This window comes from Bufo gargarizans, chromosome 1, assembly GCF_014858855.1.
Source record: "Bufo gargarizans isolate SCDJY-AF-19 chromosome 1, ASM1485885v1, whole genome shotgun sequence".
NCBI classification, from domain to species: domain Eukaryota; kingdom Metazoa; phylum Chordata; class Amphibia; order Anura; family Bufonidae; genus Bufo; species Bufo gargarizans.
In genome coordinates, this window is record NC_058080.1 from 672,295,463 (window position 1) to 672,323,409 (window position 27,947).

At 47.8% G+C, this 27,947-nt stretch overlaps 1 protein-coding gene across 1 annotated transcript; it reads right to left on the reverse strand.

Annotated features, from left to right (window-relative positions):
* Positions 1–1,650: 1,650 nt before the first annotated feature.
* Positions 1,651–27,887, reverse strand: CENPH (centromere protein H). The gene is made up of 9 exons (XM_044292214.1): positions 27,604–27,887; positions 24,153–24,208; positions 21,851–21,911; positions 20,088–20,159; positions 17,218–17,274; positions 14,682–14,745; positions 12,251–12,302; positions 4,320–4,477; positions 1,651–1,977 (listed from the first exon to the last, which is right to left on the reverse strand). The coding sequence occupies exons 1-9, from the start codon at positions 27,765–27,767 to the stop codon at positions 1,885–1,887; spliced, it is 777 nt and encodes a 258-aa protein (XP_044148149.1). The 5' UTR covers positions 27,768–27,887; the 3' UTR covers positions 1,651–1,884.
* Positions 27,888–27,947: the final 60 nt, after the last annotated feature.

Sequence of the window (27,947 nt, forward strand, 5' to 3'; positions counted from 1 at the left end):
TGTTCCATATTCTGCATTTTCCACACAGCCCTGGCCCCATAGAAGTGAATGGGACTTCAGTGAAAAACGGATCGCATCTGGAAGCACTGATGGTTGGTAGGAGATGTTGTTTGTAAACCTTCAGTTTTTTTTTATCATGCGCGTGAAAAAAACGCATCAAAACGCATTGCACTCGCACAGAAAAAACTGAATGCAATCGCAGACAAAACTGACTGAACTTGCTTGCAAAATGGTGCGAGTTTCACTGAACGCATCCGGACCTAATCAGTCACGCTCGTGTGAAAGAGGCCCAAGAGTGCCTGCACTGGTGCCACAGGAGAGCCCAATGGAGGCATGAATGGCAAACGTTAGTGCTCAGTGATAAAAGGAGCTTCTGCCTTGGCACTCACAATGGTCGCAGTGTCTACTCCTACCATGTCTGTTCCCACCTGGTATTCGTGGAGAGAACATTAACCAGCCTTCAGTACATCTAGGACATCATGGAGCCAGCTCTACTGCTGCTAGTGTGTATATACATAAAAAAAAAAAAAAATACTATAAAGAGGACCGGCCCTGAAATGTCTGTTTTAGAAACTACTTGCACTCCTCATGTAATAATTCCAGGACATATTTTCATACAACTCCATGTTGTACCATTCCTCTATTATTGCTCCTAGCAGTCTGCAATAAAGGTTTATCTCTAGTGGTTACCAGTGGGGGTGTAAGGTTGTGCAGGCACACATCTAAGGCCCCTTTCACACAGGCAAGTATTCCGCGCGGATGCGATGCGTGAGGTGAACGCATTGCACCCGCACTGAATCCTGACCCATTCATTTCTATGGGGCTGTGCACATGAGCGGCGATTTTCACGCATCACTTGTGCATTGCGTGAAAATTGCAGCATGCTCCTCTGTGCGTTTTTCACGTAACGCAGGCCCCAAAGAAATGAATGGGGTTGCGTGAAAATCGCAAGCATCCGTAAAGCAAGTGCGGATGCAGTGCGATTTTCACACACGGTTGCTCGGAGACGATCGGGATTGAGACCCGATCATTATTATTTCCCCTTATAGCATGGTTATAAGGGAAAATAATAGCATTCTGAATACAGAATGCATTGTAAAATAGCACTGGAGGGGTTAAAAATTTTTTTATTTTTTTTTAACTCACCTTAATCCACTTGATCGCGCAGCCGGCATCTCTTCTGTCTTCTTATTTGCTGTGTGCAGGAATAGGACCTGTGGTGAAGTCACTCCGGTCATCACATGATCCATCACCATGGTAAAAGATCAGGTGACAGACCATGTGATGACCGGAGTGACGTCACCACAGGTCCTTTTCCTCCACACAGCAAAGACGACAGAAGAGATGCCGGGCAGCGCGATCAAGTGGATTAAGGAGAGTTAAATAATTTTTTAATTTTTTTTTTTAACCCCTCCAGCGCTATTGTACTATGCAGTCTGTATTCAGAATGCTATTATTTTCCCTTATAACATGGCTATAAGGGAAAATAATAGCAATCTACAGAACACCGATCCCAAGCCCGAACTTCTGTGAAGTTCGGGTACCAAACATACAGATTTTTCTCACGCGCATGCAAAACGCATTACAATGTTTTGCACTCGCGCGGAAAAATCATGCATGTTCCCACAATGCACGTGTGAAAGAGGCCTAACTGTACAGTGAAGCAGATGAAAATTATTTGAATTGTTTCAGATAGTCTTGACATTATTTCTGGTAGATTATCCCAGAGTGGTAAAAAAAATATAATTGCAGAACAATAAAATGTTGTTGCTTTTGTTTGTATTTCATAAGAAGTTATAAAACTGCGACAGGACCAGGTAGAGTCTAAGAATGTTAAAAAATACTTAAATTATATTAATAAAATAATAAAATGTACATAAAATGCTAAAAACAGGCTGGATTCTTGCCCAGTTTTAGCACAGTCTCCTTCAGCTTTGGATCTTCTGCCCAGTCAATGCAACTGCCGAGAATCAGTCTCTGAAAAGAGAAAGAGAAAATGACGTTTGCCAAAATATTACCTTTAGGCCTTATGCACATGACCGTTCAATTTTTTGCGGTCCGCAAACCACGGATCCGCAAAAAAACGGAAGCTGCCCCTGTGCCTTCCGCAATTTGCGTAACGGAACGGGCGGCCCATTGTAGAAATGCCTATTCTTGTCCGCAAAAACGGACAAGAATAGGACATGCTATATTTTTTTTTTGCGGGGCCACGGAAAGGAGCAACGGATGCGGACAGCAACAATGGCCGTGTGCATGAGGCCTTAACAGAACATATGTAACTCCTTCCCCCTTCAGGCTTCCTTCACACACTGTTGCTGTGTTTCAACAAAAATAGACAAATGCAACTGGAAAGATGACATGCGCACACACAAAAAACTAAAAAAGAAACACAACGTGGGAGATTTATGAAACTGCCTTTCTTGATCCTAGCAGCCAATCACAGTGCAGTTTTTATTTCCTATATTGTTTTTGAAAAATGAAAGCTGCACCGATTAGTTGCTATGGGCAACAGTTTTATTTTTTTTAAATGAAATATTTTATTTTTTTACAGGATTGCACTGCATTTGGGCTCATGCACACAACCGTGTGCTACCCATGGCCATATTGCAGCCCGCATACAGCGGGTCCACAATACATGGGCACTGGCTGTGTGCATTCCGCATCACAGATCGCAGACCCATTCACTTCTATCTTCATTCAGCAGGACCTGCGCTGACGTCACCGAAGGTCCTTTTCCAACCAGATCCTGCAAGAAGACGAGCCTGCTGCGCGATCAAGTGGATGAGGAGAGTCACAATTTTTATTTATTTTTTTAACCCCACAGTGGACCATTTACTTAGCATTCTGAATTAAAGAATGCTAATATTTTGCCTTTATAACCATGTTATAATGGAAAATAATAAAATATACAGCGATCCCAAACCCGAACTTCAGTGAAGAAGTCCGGGTATCAGTCAGTTTTTTATCGCGCTTGTGCAAGACGCATTGCATCCGCGCGATAAGAACTGAACATCAGAGCGCAATCAAAACTGACTGTAATTGCGTACCACTCGCACGATTTTCCCCCATCGCAGAGGCAACGCACCCCGACACGCTCGTCTGCAAGGGGCCCAAGGGAACATAAGGTGGATTTTCGCACTGGAAAAATCTGCAGAGGGATCCACATCAGAAACCTAAGGGCTTGTTCACACGACCATAAGTATTTTGCAGTCCGCCAAAAATAAGGATGACATCTGTGTGCATTCCGTATTTTACGGAACAGCTGGCCCTTCACAGAACAGTACTATCCTTGTCCGTAATGCGGACAATAATAGGACATGTTCTATCTTTTTGCAGAACGGAAATACGGACATCCGGAAATGGAATGCTCACGGAGTACATTCCGTTTTTTTTTTTTTGCGGAACCATTGAAATGAATGGTTTACGCATACGGTCATGTGAATGAGCCCCAAGGTAGATCCTTAGGTTTTGGACACAGTTTTGCCTACTGAATGTAGTGTTTCTGATACCGCTTTTAATAGGGTTAAGGCCGAGTTGACACCCCCCATTGTTTCCAGCAGAAATTGCACCAAGAAAGGACAATCTGAGGCAGCTACTGGTGGGAAAATCTGCCTACATCTCTCAGACTCACGGAAGGGCCCCAGTGGATGATCCCCTAAGGCCTCTTTCATACTGCCGTTTTTATTATTTTTTCTCTCAGTTTTGCGGCCCGTTTTTTTGCATTCCGTATACGGGACCATTCATTTCAATGGGTCCGCGAAAAAAAAACGTAATGTACTCCGTATGTATTCTGTTTCCATATCTTCATTCCGTGCAAAGATAGAACATGTCCTATATTTGGCCGCAAATCACATTCCGTGGCTCCATTAAAGTCAATGGATCCGCCCAAAAAGCGGAATGCATCCGTATGTCTTCCGTATCCGTTCCGTTTTTTTACGGAACCATCTATTGAAAATGTTATGCCCAGCCCAATTTGTTCTATGTAATTACTGTATACGCCATATGGAAAAAACTGACCGGAAAACACTGAAATAGCCATACGGTAGTGTGAAAGAGGCCCAACAGAGACAACCTTTTTCAAGCTTTATCTCTGAAGACCTCAAGAGGTGTTTGCCCACAGGCACTGAATTCCTGACCAACGCCTTTAGATGAGCAGTTTTCTAGAAGAATATAGATTCTTAGATTGTGAGCCCCATTGGAGACAGAGTGATGCTAATGTCTGTAAAGCGCTGCGGAATATAGTAGCGCTATATAAGTGCGTAAAATCAGTCAATAAATAAATATGATGAAACGGTTAAAGATATGGACTTTGTGGTTACCTGAAAAATATTCTGGATCACAGTCACTATATCAATTTCTTTTGCAACGTATGAATGTATCTTGCTAAACTTCTGATTGTCCATTTGGTCAAAGTTTCTCTCATTTTCCTTCAAGGCTCTGAGCTCTGTCATCACTTGGGTACAGGTCTGTTTAAGTTCTGCCAATAAAACAAAGACAAAATGGTAAACGTGCAAAAGGAGAGGGAGATAGTAGAGGACCTGCAAAAAAAAAAAAAAAAAATGCAATGCAATCTGCAGGTGGAGCCGAGCAGATTAATATATATTTTTGTGGGAAAATATTCATTAAAACTTGTAATTTGTACATTTAAACCTGCAGCCCGGTGAACAGCTATCGGTACAGGGAGGAGGGGTTATCAGCGACTGACAGTTATCTCTGTATACACACTTACACAGAGAATGCTATCAATCACTGATAACACCTCCCTCCTGTACCATTAGCTGTTCAAAAAAATATAATATCTTTCAATTACAGGTTTTGCTGAATCTTTTCCCATAAAAATATATAAATCTACTCAGCTTCTCCTGCAATATAACATAGTGCTATACCAGATTAGGGTTGTCACGATGCCAACATTTTGATTAGATACTATAAAAAAAAATATATTGTGATACTCGATACCATGCAATTTTTTTTTTTACATTTTTAAAAGTTTTATGGAACGTCTGGCCCATAATAGAACAAGTCCTATCCTATTTTTTGGGTGGACAAGGTGACTAAAAATGGCGAATTGCAAGGTTTTGATATTTTTTCTGCGACGGCGTTCACCGCATAGGAAATATTTTTGAATATTTTAATAGTTTGCACTTTTTCAGGCGTGGAGATATGCAATGTTTATTTTTTATTGTTTCTAAATTTTATTTTAAAAAAAGGAGATTTTTGTATAACTTACCAGTTAAATCTCTTTCTCGCTCTTCCTTGGGGGACACAGACCTTGGGTATAGCTCAGCTCCCTAGGAGGCGTGACACTAAGTAAAACTGTTAAGCCCCTCCTCCATCAGCTATACCCTCAGCCTGGAGATAGAGGCTACCAGTTGCGTGTCCAAGTAGTGAAAGGATAACAACCAATAACGGAAACAACCAGCCAGCAACCCAACGGGGCGCCAGACCATAACCCTGTAACCAAACACAGAAGGGTGGGTGCTGTGTCCCCCAAGGAAGAGCGAGAAAGAGATTTAACTGGTAAGTTATACAAAAATCTCCTTTTCTCGCCCATTTTCCTTGGGGGACACAGACCTTGGGACGTTCAAGAGCAGTCCAAGAAGGGAGGGACCACAAACCCAAGGCGGAACACCACCAGAGCATCAGGAAACCGCTGCCTGCAAAACCAGGCGGCCCAACGCAGCATCCGCTGATGCATGCGTATGCACCCTATAGAACTTTGTGAAAGTGTGCAGAGAGGACCAAGTGGCTGCTTTGCACAACTGTTCAGCCGAGGCCCGATGCCTCTGCGCCCAGGAAGCTCCGACTGCTCTGGTGGAATGAGCAGTGACGCCAAAAGGCGGAGGTCTGCCCTTGGCTCGATAAGCCTCAGACACCGCCAGTTTAATGAAACGGGCAATAGCCACCTTGGAGACCGCCAACCCTTTGCGCGAACCCTCCGGAACCACAAACAGGGAGTCCGTGCGCCGAAAGGACCCGGTGACCTCCAAGTAAATCCTCAACGCCCTGACCACATCCAGACGGTGCAGTTCCCGTTCTCTGGGGTGGGAAGGAGAGGGACAGAGCGACGGAAGGACGATGTCCTCATTGATGTGAAAGGCGGAGACCACCTTTGGCAGGAAAGTCGGGACAGGCCGAAGCACAACCTTATCCTGGTGGAAGATCAGGAAAGGTTCGGAGCAAGAAAGAGCCGCTAACTCCGACACCCGTCGGAGAGACGTGACGGCCACAAGAAAGATGACCTTGCAGGACAGAAGGCGAAGGGAGACCTCCCGTAAAGGCTCGAAGGGGGCTGATTGGAGCGCCGAGAGCACCACATTCAGGTCCCAGGAAGGAACTGGAGGGCGGTACGGCGGAACAGAGTGAGCCACCCCTTGTAAAAAGGTCTTAATTGGCCCTAGAGGGGCCAGGGGACGCTGGAGAAGAATAGACAGCGCCGAAATCTGACCCTTCAGAGAACTGAGGCACAGCCCCAGGTCCAGACCCGACTGGAGGAAGGACAGGATTGTGGGAAGAGAAAACCGGAGAGGTGGGATGCTCCGGGACTCACAGAACCCCAGATAGGACCTCCAAACCCGATAGTAGATCCTAGAGGATACGGGCTTACGAGCCCGGATCATGGTGCGGACTACGTCCGCGGAGAAACCCCGTCGCGTTAAGACGGCGGTCTCAATAGCCACGCCGTCAAACGTAGCGAGCCTAAATGCTCGTGGAAGATCGGTCCCTGAGAGAGAAGGTCTTCCCTGGAGGGCAGTGGCCACGGTGCGTCTGCCAACAGCAACATTAGGTCGGCGTACCAAGACCGGCGGGGCCAATCCGGGGCGATTAGAATCGCGGGGACGCCCTCTGCCGCGATCCTCCGAAGAACCCGTGGCAGGAGGGGAAAAGGAGGAAAGACGTACAGAAGGGAGAATTCGCGCCACGGAAGGACGAGCGCGTCGGCGCCGTATGCCTTCGGGTCCCGTGCCCTGGCCAGGTATAGGGGGACCTTGTGGTTGAATTTGGAGGCCATGAGGTCCACGTCGGGGCGACCCCAGCGAAGACAAAGGGCTTCGAACACCTCTGGGTGCAGGGACCATTCTCCCGGGTCGATGGTGGACCGGCTGAGGAAATCCGCCGCCTAGTTGTCCACCCCCGGGATGTAAATCGCAGATAAGGCCGGCACGTGCGTCTCCGCCCAGAGGAGAATGAGGGTCACCTCTTGCATCGCTGCGAGTGCCTCCCTGATGGTTTATGTATGCCACAGCCGTGGCATTGTCCGATTGGATCCGAACAGGGTGGCCCCTCAGCAGATGGGTCCAGTGTCTGAGGGACAGAAGAATCGCCCTCAGTTCCAGAATATTGATTGGAAGTCTGGACTCCGATAGAGACCAAACGCCCTGGACGGACCGGGGAGGGAAAACCCCCCCCCCCACCCCCGTAAGCTGGCATCTGTGGTAATCACCAGCCAGTTCAGTGGAAGGAAGGACTTCCCCCTTAGAGGGATATGCAACCACCAGCCGAGGGAAGCTCGAGCCAGGGGAGGCAGAAGAAAGGTCCTGTCCAGACTCCTCAGTGATTTGTCCCAGGCCGACAGAATTGCCCTCTGAAAGGTGCGGGATCGGAATTGTGCGAACGGCACCGCTTCGAAACAGGCAACCATCTTTCCCAACAACCGCATGCTGGATCTGAGGGAAGGGCGGTGATGACGGAGGAGACTGCGAACCGACCCGCGAAGGGCCAGACGCTTGTCCGACGGAAGGCGGACCTCCGCCAACTCTGTATCCAGGAGCATCCCCAGGAAGATCAGCCGTCTGGAGGGGGTAAGGGAAGATTTGGGGTGGTTGATAATCCAACCGAACCGCGTCAGGGTCTCCAGAGTGAGTTCCACACTGCGGGATGTCTGAGAGAAGGAGGGTGCCTTGACCAGGATGTCGTCCAAGTATGGGAGAAGAAAAACACTTCTTGAACGTAGAAGGGCCAAGACAGGGGCCAGGACCTTGGTGAACACTCGAGGAGCAGTCGCCAGACCAAAGGGAAGGGCGACGAATTGGAAGTGATCGTCCCCCACCGCAAAGCGCAGGAAGCGGTGATGACATGGAGCAACCGGAACGTGGAGGTATGCATCCTGAATGTCGATTGAGGCCATGAAATCCCCTCTTTCCAGGGAGGCCACTGCGGACCTGAGAGACTCCATCCGGAATCTCTGCAGTCGGAGAAAACGGTTCAGGCGTTTTAGGTCCAAGATCGGACGCACTGAGCCTTCCTTCTTGGGAACCACAAAGAGGTTCGAGTAGAACCCCCTGAACCTTTCCGTCGGAGGCACGGGGGCGACGACACCCTTGTCCATTAGAGAGTGAAAGGCCGCGAAGAAGGCGGCCACTCGTACGGGATCTCGCGGAGGACGGGATCGGAAGAAACGGTCTGGCGGAATGGACGCAAATTCGATTTTGTATCCGCAAGATACAATCTCGAGCGCCCATGCGTCTGAGATGTGGGCCCGCCATACGTTCCTGAATAGGAGAAGGCGGCCCCCCACCCGGGTGGGTGGGGGCGCACCTTCAGGCAGAGGGCTGCTGGCCTGTGGGAGCCCGTGCAGGCTGGGACTTGCGCCAGGTAGGTTGCGTCTGAAAAAACGCCTTCTTGCGTCTATCCTGGGCTGGGCCAGAGGAAGAAGAACTGGCCGCGGGTCTAGACCCGGTGGGCTTGCGAAAGGACCGAAAACGGGACGAACCAGCGCGACCACGGGGGGCGCCCATTGGCCTGGACTGGGGGAGGTGAGTACTCTTCCCACCCGTGGCCTCTGATATAAGTTCGTCCAGACGGGTTCCGAACAGGCGGGAACCCGTGAATGGTAGGCCGGCCAAAGAGCGTTTGGAAGCGGCGTCCGCCGCCCAAACCTTCAGCCAGAGTTCCCTCCTGACAGAAACTGCCAGGGCAGAGGAACGGGCAATGAGGGCACCCGCATCAAGGGAGGCCTCACAGACGAATTTTCCGGCCTGAACAATTAGTTGGGCTAAGGAACGGAGGTCCTGAACAGGGACGTCCGACCCTAACTCCCGTTCCAGTTGCAAACCCCATTCAGAGACCGCTTTGCCAACCCAGGCGGAGGCAAAGACCGGTCTAAGGGCCGAACCAGAGGCAGTAAATATGGCCTTGGAGAGGGATTCCGTACGACGGTCCTCAACAGACTGGAGGGAAGATCCGTCCTGTACAGGAATAGTAGTGCTTTTGGACAGGCGAGCCACGGGAGGATCAACCTTAGGCGGGGATGTCCACGTGGTCACAGAATCCGCTGGAAAGGGATAACAAATGTCCAGCTTTTTGGGTGTAATAAAGCGGACGTTAGGCCGAGTCCAAGCCTTGGATACCACAGAAGAAAAATCAGCGTGTATGGGAAAAACCTTGGAGGCCTGTTTGGGGCGGAGAAAGGACACGCCCGCCTGTTCAGAGCTGGGGGGGTCATCGTGTAGCTGAAAGGTATCACGGATGCTAGTGACAAGATGCCCCACCGCGGACGCCAATTTGGACGGAAGCTCTGAGTCCATGTCCACGTCCGAATCCGCCAGTTCTCCCTCAGAAAGCGTATCCCTTTGAGAGGATAGACTTGACTGAGCTCGCACGCATGGCGGAGAGAGCGAAGCATCTGGAGAAGATGTGCGCTCAACCCTTGAACGTTTCTGAGTATGCCGGGCCCTGGAAGATTCGCTGGGAGGCAGGGAACCAGTGGGGGCGGCAGAAACGGTAGTCCCAGCGGGTGCGACAGGGATTGTGGCAGCCTGCGGGAGAGGCGGTCTATCCACGAGACGGCCCACTACGTGTGTAAGGCTTTCCACCGCCTGAGACAGAGACCTAGCCCAGTCAGGGGGTTCAGAGGCACCGGGGGGGCGCAGCGGGAAGCGGGCCCTGCACCGGGGCCTGACATGCAAGGCAATGCGGCTCAGATTGCCCACGCGGAAAAAGTTCCTTACAGGCGGTACAGGCATGGTACCAGGGTTTGGGGGCACCTGTGGGATCTGACATGCTGAAGTGTGGTTGTACTCTAATATAGAGACCACAAAGGGTTATAGCAGCTATGACCAGGAGGGTTAGGAGAGGGTTAACTGTCCTACCAGTGCCTCAGAAGAACGTCAGGAGATGGCCCAGATCAGCAGCAGCAGAGAAGCAGTGAACAGCAGTGAGCAGCAGAGAGCAGCAGAGAGCGCCCACAGAAGCCGAGCGATGTACACAGGAGGTTAGAGTCCCCCACCGTGTCCCAGCTTCCTGTCAGGAGTGAGGAAGCGCGGGAAACCTCAGCAGAAAGCGCGGGGAACAAGCTCCGCCCCCTCCAGCGCTTGAAATGTCTCCTGTGAAGGAGAACGTAGCTCCGCCCCCAAAATGACGCGCGGAAGCCCCGCCCCTACCGGGACCGCTAAGCCCCGCCCCCCGTTCTCGGCGGGAAGGGGGAGAGAGAGAAGAGAAAAATGGAGTCAGCCCCGATGAGGGGGAGGGGGGGGGAGAAAGATAGCAGCGTGGGGGGGAAAAGCGTGGGGGTGCTGAGGATGCTGCTGTGCTGCATTGTCCTGCAGATGAGCGCTCAGAATGAGCGACCACGGGTGCCCCCCTTACCCAGAGGGGTAGATGCTGCAGATAGGGACGGGGTATGGGCTGGAATAGCCATCTCACCGTGCGACGTCTTCACCCTCAGTCCTTTCCAGCAGGGTCGCCCCTTCAGCCACTGGCACCGCAGTGGCAGGAAGCTGGAAAAGGGGCTTGGCGTGCGGGCGACCCCCTAGCTGGCGGGATGTAGGGGAGCCATTGCTGCCCAGATCCTCCTATTGCTTCTGTGGGGGAGGCAGCAGTGCAGATAAGTTGGCACTGGCGCAGCTCAACCCCGGGAGAGCAGAGAGGTCAAATGCGTCTCTGGTATCCCTAGGAAAAAATAAAATAACAAAATTAGAAGAAAAAGTAAAAATAACAAGGAGAAAACAGCCCTGCAGTAGCAGGGAGTGTCTTGCCTCCTTGGACACTAAGCTAAAACTGGTAGCCTCTATCTCCAGGCTGAGGGTATAGCTGATGGAGGAGGGGCTTAACAGTTTTACTTAGTGTCACGCCTCCTAGGGAGCTGAGCTATACCCAAGGTCTGTGTCCCCCAAGGAAAATGGGCGAGAAAAATTACTTTCCCAATTTTACATATAACTAATAGAACCCTTGTCCTATTCACCCCGATAGAGCTCTATTAAGGTGAATAGGACCTCACACTCTCCCTGCTGCCCTGGGCTTTGTAGCTTCCTGGCTGCCATGGTAAACGATCGGAGCCCCAGGATTACGCTGATCGGAACTGCCACTGCCAACAATCACTATAACAATGTGGGGGGGGGGGGCGCACTGCACTACCAATAAATGTAAGACATTAATTCAAATATACGCAGCGGCTGCCGTCGTAACCTGGCCTCAATAACCGGGCATGCGATCCGCCGAACCACGGCAGTTAACCCCTCATGTGCTGTACCTGAGGTGTTAATTGTCTCAGTTCGGCAGATAGCACGGCCTGTTATCGAGGCCAAGTGCAGACGACATCTGCTACCTATACTAGAATGAATGTGTTTTACATTCATTGGTAGTGCAGTGCGCCCCCCCCCCCCCCCACATTGTTAGTCATTGGTGGCGCAGTGGCCACAGTTCCTCCCTGCTATCTCCCCATTGGTGGCAGCGGCATCAGTGGGGAGGAAGGGACTCCCTCATTCTCCACTGTGCTAGTCAAAAGAACATGTCGCGCGCTGAGAGCGGCGCGTGCCATGTTCTTTAACTGATACTAGGCTGCGCAGCCTAGTATCGGTAGACAGCAAGACCCGGTATCGTATCAATCCGGGTCTAAAAGTATAGATTGGGTATTGATACCTGGTGCAACTCTATACCAGATAATATTTTATTTTATTTTTTGCTGACAGGTAATCTTTAAACTGTAAATCATGGCAGCAGTGTTACTCATATCAATGGTATACCAGGCTGCTGACAGTCATAGTGCGGAGGTTGGTAAGAAAAGGAACTGAACACTAAGCTGAGCACATTATATAAGCTTGGTCACTGAGTGGCTTGTATATTTTAGTTTTCAAATAATTTTATTTTTTGCACACTGGTTTACTTACTAAACTCAGTACTATATTCATTCACAAAATCCAGTTATGAATTTAGAGGTTTTTTAGTAAGTAAACTGAAAAAATAAAAATAAAAAAATGTGAATGTCACAAAAAGTAGTACAATAAAAAAAACTAAAATGAAAGCAGCATACCCATCCTCTTCTTTCTGACTTCAATCAATTTGTCTTCCAAGGCGAGGGTCTCCTTTGAGGAAAGATTTAAAAAAAAAAATACCAGTAAAATAACAAAACTAAATAAAAAAAACTAAATTCTTATCACGTACAATATATACCGTAGTATTTATGGAATTTGGTGCAAAATTATACGAGAGGAAATCACTACCCGTAGGAATGGTGGCAGGGAAGCTGAGCCATGGTGGCAGAAACATTCAAGACTAAGTATATTCCAAAGACTTTTATTTCTAGACACTGAACAGATATGTTTTCCAAAATCCATTAAGCCATTTGTCTCAGAAAGAACAAATTTTTAAAAAGAGCCTGGTGCAGCGATCAGCTCAGGTAACCCCCACAATCAGCTGCTGCTGGGGGAAGCCACCTAAATAATGCTGCACCCAACTAACCTACATCTGCCAGAGAGGAGCTCCTTTTTGGCACATGGGTGGAGCTTCTTCCCCCTTTCTGAAGTCTAGCAGGGAATATGAACAGGGGCTGCTGTTCGGCAACTCCTTTGATCCAGTTTCATGAACTAGCCAAACAAGAAATCAGTCATTAAAGGGTTTCTGTCACTAGAATGTTCAGTATTAAACTGGCTGACATTATCCATGGGCTAATGTCAGCTGCACCTAACTCTGCTATTCTAATGATTATCCGTGCCCCAGTTACTGTAGAATTCTTAGGCTGGGTTCACACGGGCGAGATTTCCGCACGGGTATAACGCGTTAGGTGAACGCATTGCACCCGCACTGAATCCGGACCCATTCATTTCTATGGGGCTGTGCACATGAGCGGTGATTTTCACGCATCACTTGTGCGTTGTGTAAAAATCGCAGCATGCTCTATATTGTGCGTTTTTCACACAACGCAGGCCCCATAGAAGTTAATGGGGCTGTGTGAAATTTGCAAGCATCCGCAAGCAAGTGCGGATGCGGTGCGAATTTCACGCATGGTTGCTAGGATGAAATCCTATTCACTATTATTTTCCCTTATAACATGGTTATAAGGGAAAATAGCATTTTTTAATACAGAATGCTTAGTAGAAGGTCAATTGAGGGTTAAAAATAAAAATTAACTCCCCTCCTCCAATTGATCGCGTAGCTGCCGGTCTCCTGTTTTTTCTTCAGGACCTGTGATGACATCACTGTGCTCATCACCATGGTGATGGACCATGTGATGAGCTCAGTGACGTCACCACAGGTCCTTTGACAGGTCCTGAAGAAAGAACAGGAGTTCAGGTCTGGGTACAAAACATGCCGATTTTTCTCACGCACGTGTAAAACGCATAGCACTCGCGGGGAAAAAAAAATCGTGCATGTTCCCGCAACGCACCTGCATCTGTTCCCGCACGTCACCCGCAACACCCGTGTGAACCCAGCCTTACTTTTAGAATATGTAAATGAGCCTCTAGAAGCGGGGGGGGGGGGGGGTTGCTCCTGCACCTAGAGGCTCCCATCTCAAGTCCTGCCTTCCAAGTGTTGATTAACAGGGCCAGGCATCGTTCGCATCCTTCTGCCTGCCCTGTGGAAATCTCACGCCGTTGCGGTATTCTGCGCAGGCGCGGTGAGGAAGCTGGCAGCCTGCGAGTATCCTTCCATCACAGCGCCTGCGCAGAATACCGAACGGTGCGAGATTTCCCCAGGGCACAGGGCAGGCAGAAGGATGCGAACGATGCCTGGCCTTGTCAAACAACACTTGGAAGGCGTGACTTGAGGTAGGAGACGGGAGCCTCTAGGTGCAGGAGCAACGCCCCCCCCCCCACTCCTAGAGGCTAATTTACATTTTATAAAAGTAAGAATTCTACAGTAACGGGGGCACGGATAATCATTAGAATAGCAGTTAGGTGCAGCTGACATTAGCACATCGATAATGTCAGCCAGTCTAACAGAAACCTGTCACCGGGATTTTGTGTATAGAGCTGAGGACATGGGTTGCTAGATGGCCGCTAGCACATCCGCAATACCCAGTCCCCATAGCTCTGTGTGCTTTTATTGTGTAAAAAACTGATTTGATACATATGCAAATTACCCTGAGAAGTCCTGTACGTGAGAGGAGTCAGGGACAGGACTCCTCTCAGGTTAATTTGCATATGTATCAAATCAGTTTTTTGACACAATAAAAGCGCACAGAGCTATGGGGACTGGGTATTGCGGATGTGCTAGCGGCGATCTAGCAGCAACCCATGTCCTCAGCTCTAAACACAAAATCCTGGTTCCCTTTAATACTGAAAATTCTATGACAGAAACCCTCAAAGGATCGGCCACAAGGAGTGGCTATTAACCAGACAGAACTGCATGCTGATGGACTCAGTGGTTGTGGTTGTCAGCCATGCCACAGCCGCCTGGTGGACCCTTACCATAGCACAGAAGAGACGTTTAGACAGCTCAGAAGTTCCTCAGTTATGGCTTACCTTCTGTGACTTTAGTATATAATTGCAAAGGCCCATACTGTGTTCCATGCTCTCATACATCAACCTGAAAGATACATTACAACACCATTATCCATCCAGCACATCCCAAGATGTAAACAGTTAAGGCTAATTTCACATCTGCGTTTTCCTTTCTGGTTTTGAGATCCGGCAGAGGACCTCAACGCTGCAGGAAATCTGCATCTGTTCGAATAATACACCGGCTGCATCCGTTCAGAACGGATCCGGATGTATTATACTGAAAATGAACATGCTGTGTCGGAAACAAACGGATCCGGCACCATTGACTAATTGTTTTTTGGTGCTGGATCCAGCATGCATCGGTTGTGTGTCCGGTATGGGAACGCAATAAAACAGAACGCATCCTGGTGCACTCCGTTCCGGTTTGTTCAGTTTTGCCCCTATTGACAATGAATGGGGACAAAACTGAAGCTTTTCCCTCCGGTTTTGAGAGCCTCTGCCGGACCTCAAAACCGGAAAGGGAAACGCAGATATGAAAGTTGCCTAAGTCAATTGATTCATACTGCTATACATCCAAAACTACAACGACTCTTCCTACACATTGCTGATTTAGTCACCTCACTACATAGGTGAGCAGTAGAAGATTACTATGGGATGGATGAGATTTACATGGTGAGGTTTAATGTAATGGCATATCATTCAGAATCAATTATTAGGACAGCCTGAAGTCAACAACATGGAAGACACAGCCAACACTGCAGTTCTTGAGCAGCAAGGAGCAGTCCCTGCTATTCAAGAGGCTTCCCCCACCACTTGATTGAGTGAGGTGGACATCTCACCCGGCCCTGACAAGCTTGTGCCACCACCCGGAGCAGCTGTGCATGCAGCGCTTCACTTCTGGGTAGCTACACATGCACAGTTGCTGCTCTGGTAGCAGTGCTGTGCCTCTGCGCTTGTGCCACCACTAGGGGCAGCAGCGCAGGCATAAAATTGTCAGGGCCAGGTGACACGCCCAGCCCTCTCAATCAAGCAGCAGAGGACAACCTCTTCAACAGCGAGGACTCGAATTTGTATCTATCTATCGTATTTTTTGCCCCATAAGACACTTTCCTCCCCAAAAATGGAAGGAAAATGCCCCTGCGTCTTATCGGGCGAATGCTGACATGTTTAACATCGATGGCTGCGATGTGCAAGCGGAGGAGGGACTGGGAGGAGGAGCTGGGGCTGGCAATTGCGGCGGGGCGGTGCAGTCACTGTACTATAGCCCCGCCGCTCAAGTGCTACACAAATATAAAATGTATTATTCAATTAAAAGTTATTACACATGCCCCCTCACTCCTATTAGTACCGTACATCCTAACAGCTTCAGTAGAATGCCGGCAGGCAGGCCGGGCGGGCGGCAGCGTAACTCCCTGATGTCACGTGCCTGCGCCGCCTACTTTATGAATGAAGTAGGCGGCGCAGGCAAGTGACGTCAGTGAGTGACGCGCCGGCCGTCCGGCCTGCATTATACAGAAGCAATTAGGATATACGGTACTATTAGGAGTGAGGGGGCATGTTTAACAACTTAATTGAATAATACATTTTATATTTGTATACTGGGGGGGCGGGGACACACGGAATCTGTGGATGGCACAGTTAAGGGGTGGGGGGTCTGTGGATGGCACATATATAACAGTGTCCGTCAGCCACAGATCCCCCCCCCCCCATAACAGTGTCAGTCATCCACAGATCCCCCCCCCATAACAGTGTCAGTCATCCACAGATCCCCCCCCCCATAACAGTGTCAGTCATCCACAGATCCCCCCCCCATAACAGTGTCCGTCATCCACAGATTCCCCCCCCCATAACAGTGTCCGTCAGCCACAGATCCCCCCCCATAACAGTGTCCGTCAGCCACAGATCCCCCCCATAACAGTGTCCGTCAGCCACAGATCCCCCCCATAACAGTGTCAGTCATCCACAGATCCCCCCCCCCATAACAGTGTCCGTCAGCCACAGATTCCCCCCCCCATAACAGTGTCCGTCAGCCACAGATTCCCCCCCCCATAACAGTGTCCGTCAGCCACAGATCCCCCCCATAACAGTGTCCATCAGCCACAGATCCCCCCCCCATAACAGTGTCCGTCAGCCACAGATCCCCCCCCATAACAGTGTCCGTCATCCACAGATCCCCCCCCCATAACAGTGTCCGTCATCCACAGATCCCCCCCCCATAACAGTGTCCGTCATCCACAGATCCCCCCCCCATAACAGTGTCCGTCATCCACAGATCCCCCCATAACAGTGTCCGTCATCCACAGATCCCCCCCCCCCCCATAACAGTGTCCGTCATCCACAGATCCCCCCCCCCATAACAGTGTCAGTCATCCACAGACCACCATTAGTTCCAAACCCACCAAAAGCACACCTTTTGGTTAATTTTTTTCTTCTTATTTTCCTCCCCAAAAACCTAGGTGCGCCTTATGGGCCGGTGCGTCTTATAGGGCGAAAAATACGGTATATAATCACAATACAAATCCAGCAGGGTTATATAAAGCAGAAACTAAACACTTACTTTGACTCTGTCTTATTCTCTAACAACTTATTATGTATTGCGTCATACAGCTGCATCCTGTAGTGAAGATGAAATGGTCATGAAAAACGTCTTACCAATCACAAGATAAATAAAATACATAAAGAAAATGGTTTCAAGTGGACCGGGCAGATTTAGATCATATCAAGTTTATATTTATTATCTATTTTTGGCAGAATTAGATAAATTATGTATTTCTCAATACTATGATGAGGGCATCCAAATGAGCCCTTAGCAAGTTCTGCCTCTAATGCCACCAGATGTAAGGTAGATATCCTACAAGTCAATATTCAACCTTTTAAACAGGCCTCGAGACTTGGATCATAATTAAGCCAGAATCTCATCTGCAGACAGCTGTTTCAGGGTGATTGCCCCTCATCAGTGCAGAGCATAGAACTGGGTGCAAGGCCTAAATCAGGATTTTGGGAATAGAATATCTCCTTATGGACAGTGCTTTAAATGGTGGGAGGAGTCTTATAGGCCAGGCAATGCTGTGAGAAGTGTTGGAAGCTGAACTATGGGTTTGTGTATATGCTGCCTATCATATTAGAGGCTGCCTTAACAACCTGGCTTGTTTGGGTCTTAAAGGGCCTTTCTGGGCTTCACCACCGATCAGCTGTTACATGCAGCCACAGCTCAGCTCAAAGTGAAGTGGCTATGTCAGCATAATGCAGCTCATGTGCCATTCACTCCAACCATAACTTTACTTTTCCTTCTACGTAGCAGTATGAGGGCTAGTTTTTGTGGGATGGGCTGTATTTTTCAATGGCACCATTTTGGGGTGTTTATAACTTATTGATTAATCTTTATGGTGGGGAGTAGGGACAAATAAAACAGTTTGACAGTGCTTCTGCATACATTTTATATATAAATTTAGCATTTTTCACGGAAATGAAATAAATAATAGATAGATGTTTTTGAAAGGTTAGATGAACAAAACAGCAATTCTGACATAAAAAAACAACCTATTATTATTTTTAAAAGTATTCACCACAACAAATAAATTGCATGATTGTCCAAGAGTGGCTGCACACGGTGCCGATTTATGTGCAGAAAATCAGCATGAAATCCATACTATTTATCACTTTTCTTTTTTGTGTGGTTTGTATGTGGTTTTTGGTGCACATTTGATGCAGATCTTACCCTTCCAATGAAAAAGATGAAGTCTGCACAAGAAAAACGCAACAATTGACATGCCGCAGATTACAAAGTCTGCACGAAAGGTAAATTTCTACACCCAAGAAAAAAAAAAATCTGAGTATACATGAGATGTGTCTAATCTCATTCACTTTGCTTGTATTGTATTATGCAGCTTTTTTCCCCACACAAAATCCACATGGAGAAAACTGCACATAATCCACCATCCACCAATGCGGCCACTCTAAGGCCCCTTTCACACAGGCGAGTATTCCGCGCTGGTGCAATGAGCGAGTTGAACGCATTGCACCCGCACTGAATCCCGACCCATTCATTTCTATGGAGCTGTGCACAGAGTGGTGACTTTCACGTATCACTTGTGCGTTGCGTGAAAAATCGCAGCATGCTCTATTTTGTGGGTTTTTCACGTAACGCAGGCTCCATAGAAAAGAATGGGGTTGCGTGAAAATCGCAAGCAAGTGCGTATGCAGTGCGATTTTCACGCACGGTTGCTAGGAGACGATCGGGATGGAGACCCAATCATTTTATTATTTTCCCTTATAACATGGTTATAAGGGAAAATAATAGCATTCAGAATACAGAATGCATAGTACAATAGCGCTGGAGACGTTATATATATAAAAAAAATATATATTTTTTTTTAACTCACCTTAATCCACTTGCTCGCGCAGCCGGCATCGCTTCTGTCTTTTTCTTTGCCGATTGCAGTCAAAGGACCTGTGGTGATGTCACTCCGGTCCTTTGACTGTAATCAGCAAAGAAAGAGACAGAAGAGATGCCGGCTGCGCGAGCAAGTGGATTAAGGAGAGTTTAAAAAAAAATTTTTTTAACCCCTCCAGCGCTATTGTACTATGCATTCTGTATTCAGAATGCTATTATTTTCCCTTATAACCATGTTATAAGGGAAAATAATACAATCTACAGAACCCTGATCCCAAACCTGAACTTCTGTGAAGAAGTTCGGGTACCAAACATCCCGATTTTTCTCACGCGCGTGCAAAACGCATTACAATGTTTTGCACTCGCGCGGAAAAATCACGCATGTTCCCGCAACGCACCCGCACCTTTTCCCGCAACGCCCGTGTGAAAGAGGCCTAATAGTTTGGGTTGTTACAGATGCAGCAATAAAATTATTATAATTTTTATTTTATTTTTTTAAGATTCTTAAACATAAGATTATTTTTTTTTAGCCCCACTAGGGAGGTAACTGATCCATGCTGTTGCAGCAGAAGCCCAGCTCTATATAACATCCAGTTCCCAATGCAGATGGTGCAGGCAAAGCTCTTGTGGCTGTGCTATCCACGAGATAAAAGTATATAAATGCGGGAAGGCACTGCTAACATGCTACATCTATACCAAGCAAGCAACGTTTCATTTATAGAACACGTCTCTAACCTTATTTAGCGGGACAGCCATACAAATATACAGTTACCTTGGGTATTCAGGAAAATGAAACAATCAAGAAAAAGGTCATGATGTGGGGCGATACTTTACTGCTGCAGCGTCCAGATAGACAGTGCTTGTTATATGGTCTTAACCGAGGGGCCAAGTGTCAGCGATATGGTCCTTAGCCAGGCACCATTTGCCAGTCATATAGCCCTGACCCTGGCGCTATGCGGTGATGACCTGGTGTCTGTCATAGCATGGGTGAGGTGTGAACACAACAGGATTTAGAAAGAATACAAAAGACTTGCCTTCGTAGTAACAGTGATTTGTTATAGTGTGCCACTTTTAGCTTTTCAATCTCTTTTTCATAATGTGCAATTCTGTAAAAAAACAAAACAAAAAAAAGTATACATGAGTGCTGTTCGAATGTCATTACCAGTAGGAAAAGTGCTAAAGTAAAAAACAACCAATACTCATGTTAATACCCACTGCTTCCATGCAGCCATTCACTGGTCTCCCCACTGATGCTTGTGTGTACAAGCTAAGACTGCTGAGGCCAGTAATTGGCTGAGGCGGTCACATGGATGTTCGTGATGTCATCGCTAAAGGACAAGCAAATAATGACCAATGGAGAGCACAGGAGCAACGGCAATGGGGGTTTTAGGAGAATTAACAGGTGAGTAAGGGCTACGTTTACTACTGTACGGCTGCCTTCATGCAATTTCTTGTTGTCTTTTTTTCCAGCAGCAAAAAAGCCATGTTTTTAAGTTTTTTGAACTGTATGTTTTCAAGCATTTTTAAACTCTGATAGCGATACCTGTTGGAAAAATGCCAGAAAAAAATAAAAATAAAAGATTCCGTTCTGTTTAGTTGCGTTCCCATACCGGAGAGCAAATCACAACATGCTGTAGTTTGCTTTCCATACTGGGATGCGGAGCAAGATGGATCTGCCATGACACACAATGCAAGTCAATGCGGAAGGATCCGTTTCCTCTGACACAATAGAAAATGGATCCGTCCTCCATTGACTTTCAATGGAGTTCATGACAGATCCGTCTTGGCAATGTTAAAGATAATACAACCAGATCCGTTCATAACGGACGCAGATGGTTGTATTATCAGTAACGGAAGAGTTTTGCTGAATCTTGCCAGATCCAGTAAAAATAGCCTAATACTGTAGTGAATTACATAACTCACTATAGACTTTACAGTAACATCTAAAAAAAAAAAAGTAAGGAAGAAAACACACACACACTGCCGGAAACATGAAAATCTCCGTCCAGCCCCATTAACTATGATGGAGACAGGCAGAGATCCGGCAAGTATCCGGCAGAGAATCGGCCGGATGAGCCATGGTCAGCCAAACATTTCTGCAGCATTAAATGCTGGCTATTCTCGAGTCCTACAGAACAGCTCTTTGCTCTGCTTCATAAAGGAGGAAAGTGGTGGGGGGATTCACCTGACTGGGGGACCCACCCGTACGTCCCGATTTAGCTACGTAAAGCGGACTTTCCCACTATTATGTTTTCTGAAATCTCAGTAGAACAGACACCAACTATGCTGATCCGTCTTGAACACCATTGAAAATCAATGGAGGACGGATCCGTTTTCTATTGTGCCAGATTGTGCCAGTGAAAAGGATCCGTCCCCATTTACTTACATTGTGTGTCAGGACGGATCCGTTTTCTATTGTGCCAGGTTGTGTCAGTGAAAAGGATCCGTCCCCATTTACTTACATTGTGTGTCAGGACAGATCCGTTTTCTATTGTGCCATATTATGTCATAGAAAACGGACCCGTCCCCATTGACTTACATTGTTTCATCAGACGGACACCAAAACGCTGCAAGCAAAGCGCAATGGAGGCTGAACGGAGGCAAACTGATGCATTCTGAGCGGATCCTTTTCCATTCAGAATGCATTAGGGCAAAACTAATCTGTTTTGGACCGCGTGTGAGAGCCCTGAACGGATCTCACAAACTGAAAGCCAAATCGCCAGTGTGAAAGTAGACCAACAGGCACATCGACCCATGACGACATGAACAGATGAGGAGCAGAAGGGACAGCGCTTACATCTCAGTCAGATTTTCCTTGGAGATATTTTCTGGGTGAAAATCTTCTATTGACATTTCCTCTGCAGTGTAAAAGAATAAAGCACATGAAACACAATCAGATTTATTATCTCCCCATAAAATCTACCAATGTCCCAATAAAACTCATCACTGATGAGGATTTGGACCCCAGCGGCTCCTGCAGATCAACCCGTTGTAAAGAAAAGTTCTGAAACTGTTAGCCGTCAGTGAATAAGGATATTCTTGCTAACGGGTTGACCTGGACCTAAACAGAGATGACATATCTTCAGGATAGGTCATGAATATTAGACTGGTGGGGGTCCAACTATCAGCACACCTGCGATCAGCTGATTGAAGGGGCTGCTGCGCCTGAATGGGATTGAGCTGCAATACCAAGCAAAGTGGCCACACAATGCCAGGCTCTGTGCCCGATACACAATGAAGAGCCTCGGCCCCATCACACAGCCCATTGTGGGGAGTTCAAACCCCAGCAATCTGTTACTGATGACCTATCCATCAATATTCATGTCCTGAAAAACCCCTTTAAGGCTCTTTCACACGAGCATGTCCCTTGCGGGAATCACGCTCCATGCAAGAGGGATCGTGCGGTCTGGACTACAGAAGCGCAGGGTAGTATGATTGATACTGCTGGGTGCCTCTGCCTGACCTTTCTGGAATCGTACTGACATAAAGCGGTCACTATGATTCCTGTATCAGTAATATCACGCAGAGCCACCCAGCAGTATCAATCATGATACGACCCTGCGCTTCCGTAGTCCAGAACGCACAATCCCTCTCTAACAAAGAGTATGATTCCTGCAAAAGACACGCTCATGTGAAAGATCCCTTAACATTCAAAATGTGTACAATCCTAATGCGCGTCACAGCCCAGAAGACCAGTTTATGCAGCTCCCCCCCCCCCCCCCCCCAAGAGCCAGATGCATCAGGACACATCTCTCTCCTGTCCTTTGTTTGCTACATTGTAACAGACTGAGGCCTCATGCACCCACTGTCTATACCGTTTGCAAACCACGGATCCGCAAAATAAGGACACCTTCCTTGTGCAATCTGCATTTTTCTCACTCACATCCATAGAAATGACTGTTCTTGTCTGCAATACGGACATGTTCTATAGTTTGCAGAACTGACACATGCGGAAGTGGACAGCACATGGACGACGCCCGAACGCTGTCAGGTATTTTATTTTTTGTGTGGACCCATAGAAATAATTGGGTCATGTGCGAGTAAGAACAGGATGGGGACGGGTTGGGACTAGGGATCGACCGATATTGATTTTCTAGGGCCGATACCGATAATTTGTGAACTTTCAGACCGATAGCCGATAATTTATACCGACATTCTGGGAATTTTCATTTTTGAAAAAAATAAATAAATAATTCCTACACAAATCTTCTGAAAATTAATGTTTATTGTTAATGTGTATTTTTTTTTGTAAATCTTTCTTTTTCATTTATACTTAATATTTTGGTGTTTTATTTTAATTTTTGTAACTTTTTTTTTTTTTTACTAGCTTTTAGCCCCCTTAGGGACTAGAACCCTTGTCCTATTCACCCTGATAGAGATCCTGTGGAGGGGCGCACTGCGCCACCAATGTTTTTAATACTGGGGTTGGGGGGGGGCGCACTGCGCCACCAATGCTTAATACTGGGCGGGCTTGGGGGTGCGCACTGCGCCACTAATGTCTAATACTGGGATTGGGGGGGGGACTGCACCACCAATGTCTAATCTCATTTATTCATATACAGGAGGCGGGAGCTGGCTGCAGAATCACATAGCCGTCTCCCAACCTCTATGAGCGGTAGCTGCGATCCGCGGCACCTGAGGGGTTAACTGCCATGGATCGCAGCTATTGCTCATAGAGGTCGGGAGCCGGCTATGTCATTCTGCAGCTCCCGCCTCCGGTATATGAATAAATGAGAGATTAATCTTCATTGGTGGCGCAGTGGCCACAGCCCCGCCCCTCCTCTTGTCCCCTGTCCTCTCATTGGCGGCAGCGGCAGCACAGGGGGAGGAGACACTGCTTCCTTCTCCCCTGTGCTGCTGAGGGGAACACGGAGAGCGCTGACAGCAGCGCGATCTGTGTTCCCCATACGCTATCGGAATATCGGCAAAATAGATGCCGATAGCGGTCAAAATCCTCAATATCGGTAAAACCTATAATCGGTCGATCCCTAGTTGGGACCCCCATGCTAGTGATCGGTCCAAGTCCCAAGTGATGTTTATTACCCGTCATGTCATCTGTAACCCTCATAAGGAGGAAGCAGTAAGCACATCAGTAATACCTGCTCGGATCCTCTTCTGCAGCTCAGACTTCTGATGTTTCAGCTGCTCCAACTTTCTGGGGGGGAAATAAAAAATTATAAGCCAATGTGGTTATAAGCAATGGAAATAAGCAAATAACGCCATATCAGCATGGTTTCGTGAGGGATCGGTCATGCCAAACGAATTTAATCAGTTTCTATGAGGTAAGTTCTAGACTTGACAGCGGCGAATCAATGGATGTCGTATATCTGGACTTCTCCAAAGCATTTGACACTGTACCACATAAAAGGTTAGTATATAAAATGAGAATGCTCAGACTGGGAGAAAATGTCTGTATGTGGGTAAGTAACTGGCTCAGTGATAGAAAACAGAGGGTGGTTATTAACGGTACACACTCAGATTGGGTCACTGTCACTAGTGGAGTACTTCAGGGGTCAGTATTGGGCCCTATTCTCTTCAATATATTTATTATTGCTCTTGTAGAAGGCTTGCGCAGTAAAATATACATTTTTGCAGATGACACTAAACTGTGTAAAGTAATTAACAAGAGGACAGTATACTACTACAGAGGGATCTGGATAGATTGGAGGCTTGGGCAGAGAAGTGGCAGATGAGGTTTAACACTGATAAATGTAAGGTTATGCACATGGGAAGGAATAATGCAAGTCACCCGTACATACTAAATGGTAGAATACTTGGTAACACTGACATGGAAAAGGACCTAGGAATTTTAGTGAACAGCAAACTAACGCTACTTTCACAATCGCATTTGGTGTGGATCCGTTCAGATAAAACAACCGTCTGCATCCGTTCAGAACGGATCTGTTTGTATTATCTTTAACATAGCCAAGACAAATCTGTCTTGAACACCATTGAAAGTCAATAGAGGACGGATCCGTTTTTCTATTGTGCCAGATTGTGTCATAGAAAACAGATCCGTTCCTATTGACTTACATTGTGTGTCAGGACGGGTCCGTGTTGCTTGGCACCACATTGCAGACAGAAAAACGTTACTTGCAGCGTTATTCTGTCCGCAATGGGGACGCAACCAAATGGAACGGAATGCCTTGTGGTGCCTTCAGTTCAGTTTTGTCCCCATTGACAATGAATGAGGACAAGACGGAAGCATCCACCCCCCCCCCCCCCCCCCCCCCACTACTATTGAGATCATATGACGGATCTCGATACCGGAAAGGGAAACACTGATGTGAAAGTAGCCTTCCATACAAGGTCTATGATTTATAACGGAGAACCTCTGTACACTATGGAATTAGGGTCTCTGATGTCATGAATGGGACAGAAGCGGAGAAGAAGATAAATCATATTCCCTGCACCATGAGCCGGACACTGGGACTACCCCCAGCAGTCTGCACAGGGGCTGCTGCAATGTGCTGCGGAGGACTATGGTGGAAGCCCCTTTGTTCACTCCATTAAAACCAAATCCACACATGGCAGCCGCAGGTTCCCACATTACTGCATTCTAGTTTTTGCTGCAATAACATCATGCACACGACCGTTGTTGTTTTGCGGTCCGTTTTCCACAAAACACATCCATATGCAATCCGTTTTTTGCGGATCAGAAACGGAAACAGTAACTTATTAATCACCAAACAGATGAGCAATATGGGCTGGGCATAGCATTTCTACAATATGGATCCGCAAAATACAGATGACATACGAATGTGTTCCGAGTGCATTCCGTATTTTTGCAGACCCATTGACTTGAATAGGGCCTTGGACCGTGATATGCGGACAATAATAGGACATGCACTACTTTTTTGCGGAACGAAAATATGGAAACGGAAAGCACACGGAATACCTTCGGGATTTTTTGCGGACCCATTGTCTGCATACAGTCTGCAAAAAAAGTAACGGAAGCGGAAAGAAAATACGTTTGTGTGCATGAGCCCTAAAAGGGATTTTCCAGGACATAGGTATTGATGACTTAACTATTAAATGACAGCGGCAGCCCACAACATTGCATTCAACTGAATACATCCATTTGGACACAGTTGCAGTTAAAGGGGGTTTCCACATGTTTTTTTTAACCGATGACCTATCCTTCTGGGTCCTCTGCATAAGGCCTCTTGCACACAAACAGTTTTTTTTCCCCCCCATTTACATTCTGTTTTTGCTGGTTCCGTTTGCGGAACCATTCATTTCAATCGTTCCGCAAAAAAAAAAAAAAAAAGGGAATGTACTCCGTGTGCAATCCGTATGTCCGTTCCGCTAAGAGATAGAACTTGTCCTATTATTGTCTGCATTACGGACAAGGATAGTAATGTTCTATTAGGGGCCGGCCAGCTGTTCCATAAAATACGGAATACACACGGACCTCAATACATACGGTCGTGTGCAATAGGTCTAAGTCATCTATATCTGATTGGTGGGGTCTGACACCCATGACCCCACTGATCAACTTACCAGTGCCGCAGCCTTCTCTCAACTTTTCCTAGACCAGTGACATCACGTTTATCGGTCACGTGGAGTAGGAGCTGCTCAGCCTCATATAGACGGACGGGGCTGAGTGCAATACCAAGCACAGCCACTATACAACGTACGGCGCTGTGCTTGGTGAGCAGGGAGAAGGCCATGACGCTCACAGGAGCAGCGGTGCCTTCTCAAACCGCTACAAAAAGTTGCAGTGTAGCCTTACCCTAAGGGCTCATTCAGACAGCCGTGATTTGCAGTCCACAAAACACGGACACTGGCCGTGTGCATTCCGCAGAACACACAGGGCCAGAGCAATATAGAAATGCCTGCGATTGCGGACAAGAATAAGACTTGCTCTGTATTATTTGCAGGTCACACGGTGTGCTGTCCGCATCTTTTGTGGCCCCATTGAATGGGTCTGTACCTGTTCCGCAAAATTGCGGAATGGGCGCGGACCCCTACATACAGCCGTCTGAATAAGCCCTAATCTGCAGGCTAGCTCATCAATGTCAGAACAGTCAGGGTCCTAAACCACCAGAGACGTGCGGCCATCGGTGCTGGAAGCTATACAGTGACGCACTTTCCAGCATACTGCGGCCCAGCACCAGTTCACGCGAATGACAGTGGAGCTGCAGTACCCGGCACGGCCACTACACGGTGTACGGAGCCTTCAGCTTCATCCACTGTGTCGTTTCCTAGACAGTGATGGGCGGGCGAGCCAGGAGTCCAACCCCCGCGGATCTAATACTGATGAACTATGTAAGCAATGGGAAAACCCTTTAAGGGGTGGGTCTTATAAAGACAATCCCTTTTAGAAATGGCGCCAGCCTGGTAGACAGCAAATAGATAGGGGTGCAGCTTGTGAAACCTCTAGCTGACTACTGGGACCCCAACCAATCATGCAGACGGGGTCCAACATCCCTGATTCAAGGGGACCACTCCCCTGCTCCATGCATAGTCTGGGCACCTGTAAAGATACTGAGGGCTGCGGATGGTGCTGCGCAGACGATGGTGTGAACAGTGAGAAGGGCCACCTACTTCAGCAGGACTAGGGGGCAGGCTGCCGGCTTCTCCTTGTGGGCTCCGCTCCCCATAAGCGCCACTCTTCCGAGCTCCATACTCTGCTGCTGCAGGGACAACCACGGCTCCGACTCCCCGTGTCCCCGCGCCGGCTCATCTCCGCCGCCTCCTGCCTGCAGCATGCCTCCGCAGCTCCTGCAACGTTCAAACTGAAATCCCGCCGACCGGGGGGCGTGGCCTCACAGCCTCCCGAACTGTACATAGAGCGTCATGATCACAATGCCTGAAAGGGGCGAGGCCTAAATGGCATATGCTACCTGATTGGCGGGTTAGGAGTTTTGTTAGTCATGTGATCGGCAGCC

Coding starts and splice junctions, on each gene's coding strand:
- CENPH (XM_044292214.1), bottom strand. CDS start 27,767: ATGCTGCAGGCAGGAGGCGGCGGAGATGAGCCGGCGCGGGGACACGGG. Junction 21,912..24,152: donor GCAGAAGAGGATCCGAGCAG/GTATTACTGATG, acceptor TTTACACTGCAG/AGGAAATGTCAATAGAAGAT. Junction 17,275..20,087: donor AAATCACTGTTACTACGAAG/GCAAGTCTTTTG, acceptor TCTTCACTACAG/GATGCAGCTGTATGACGCAA.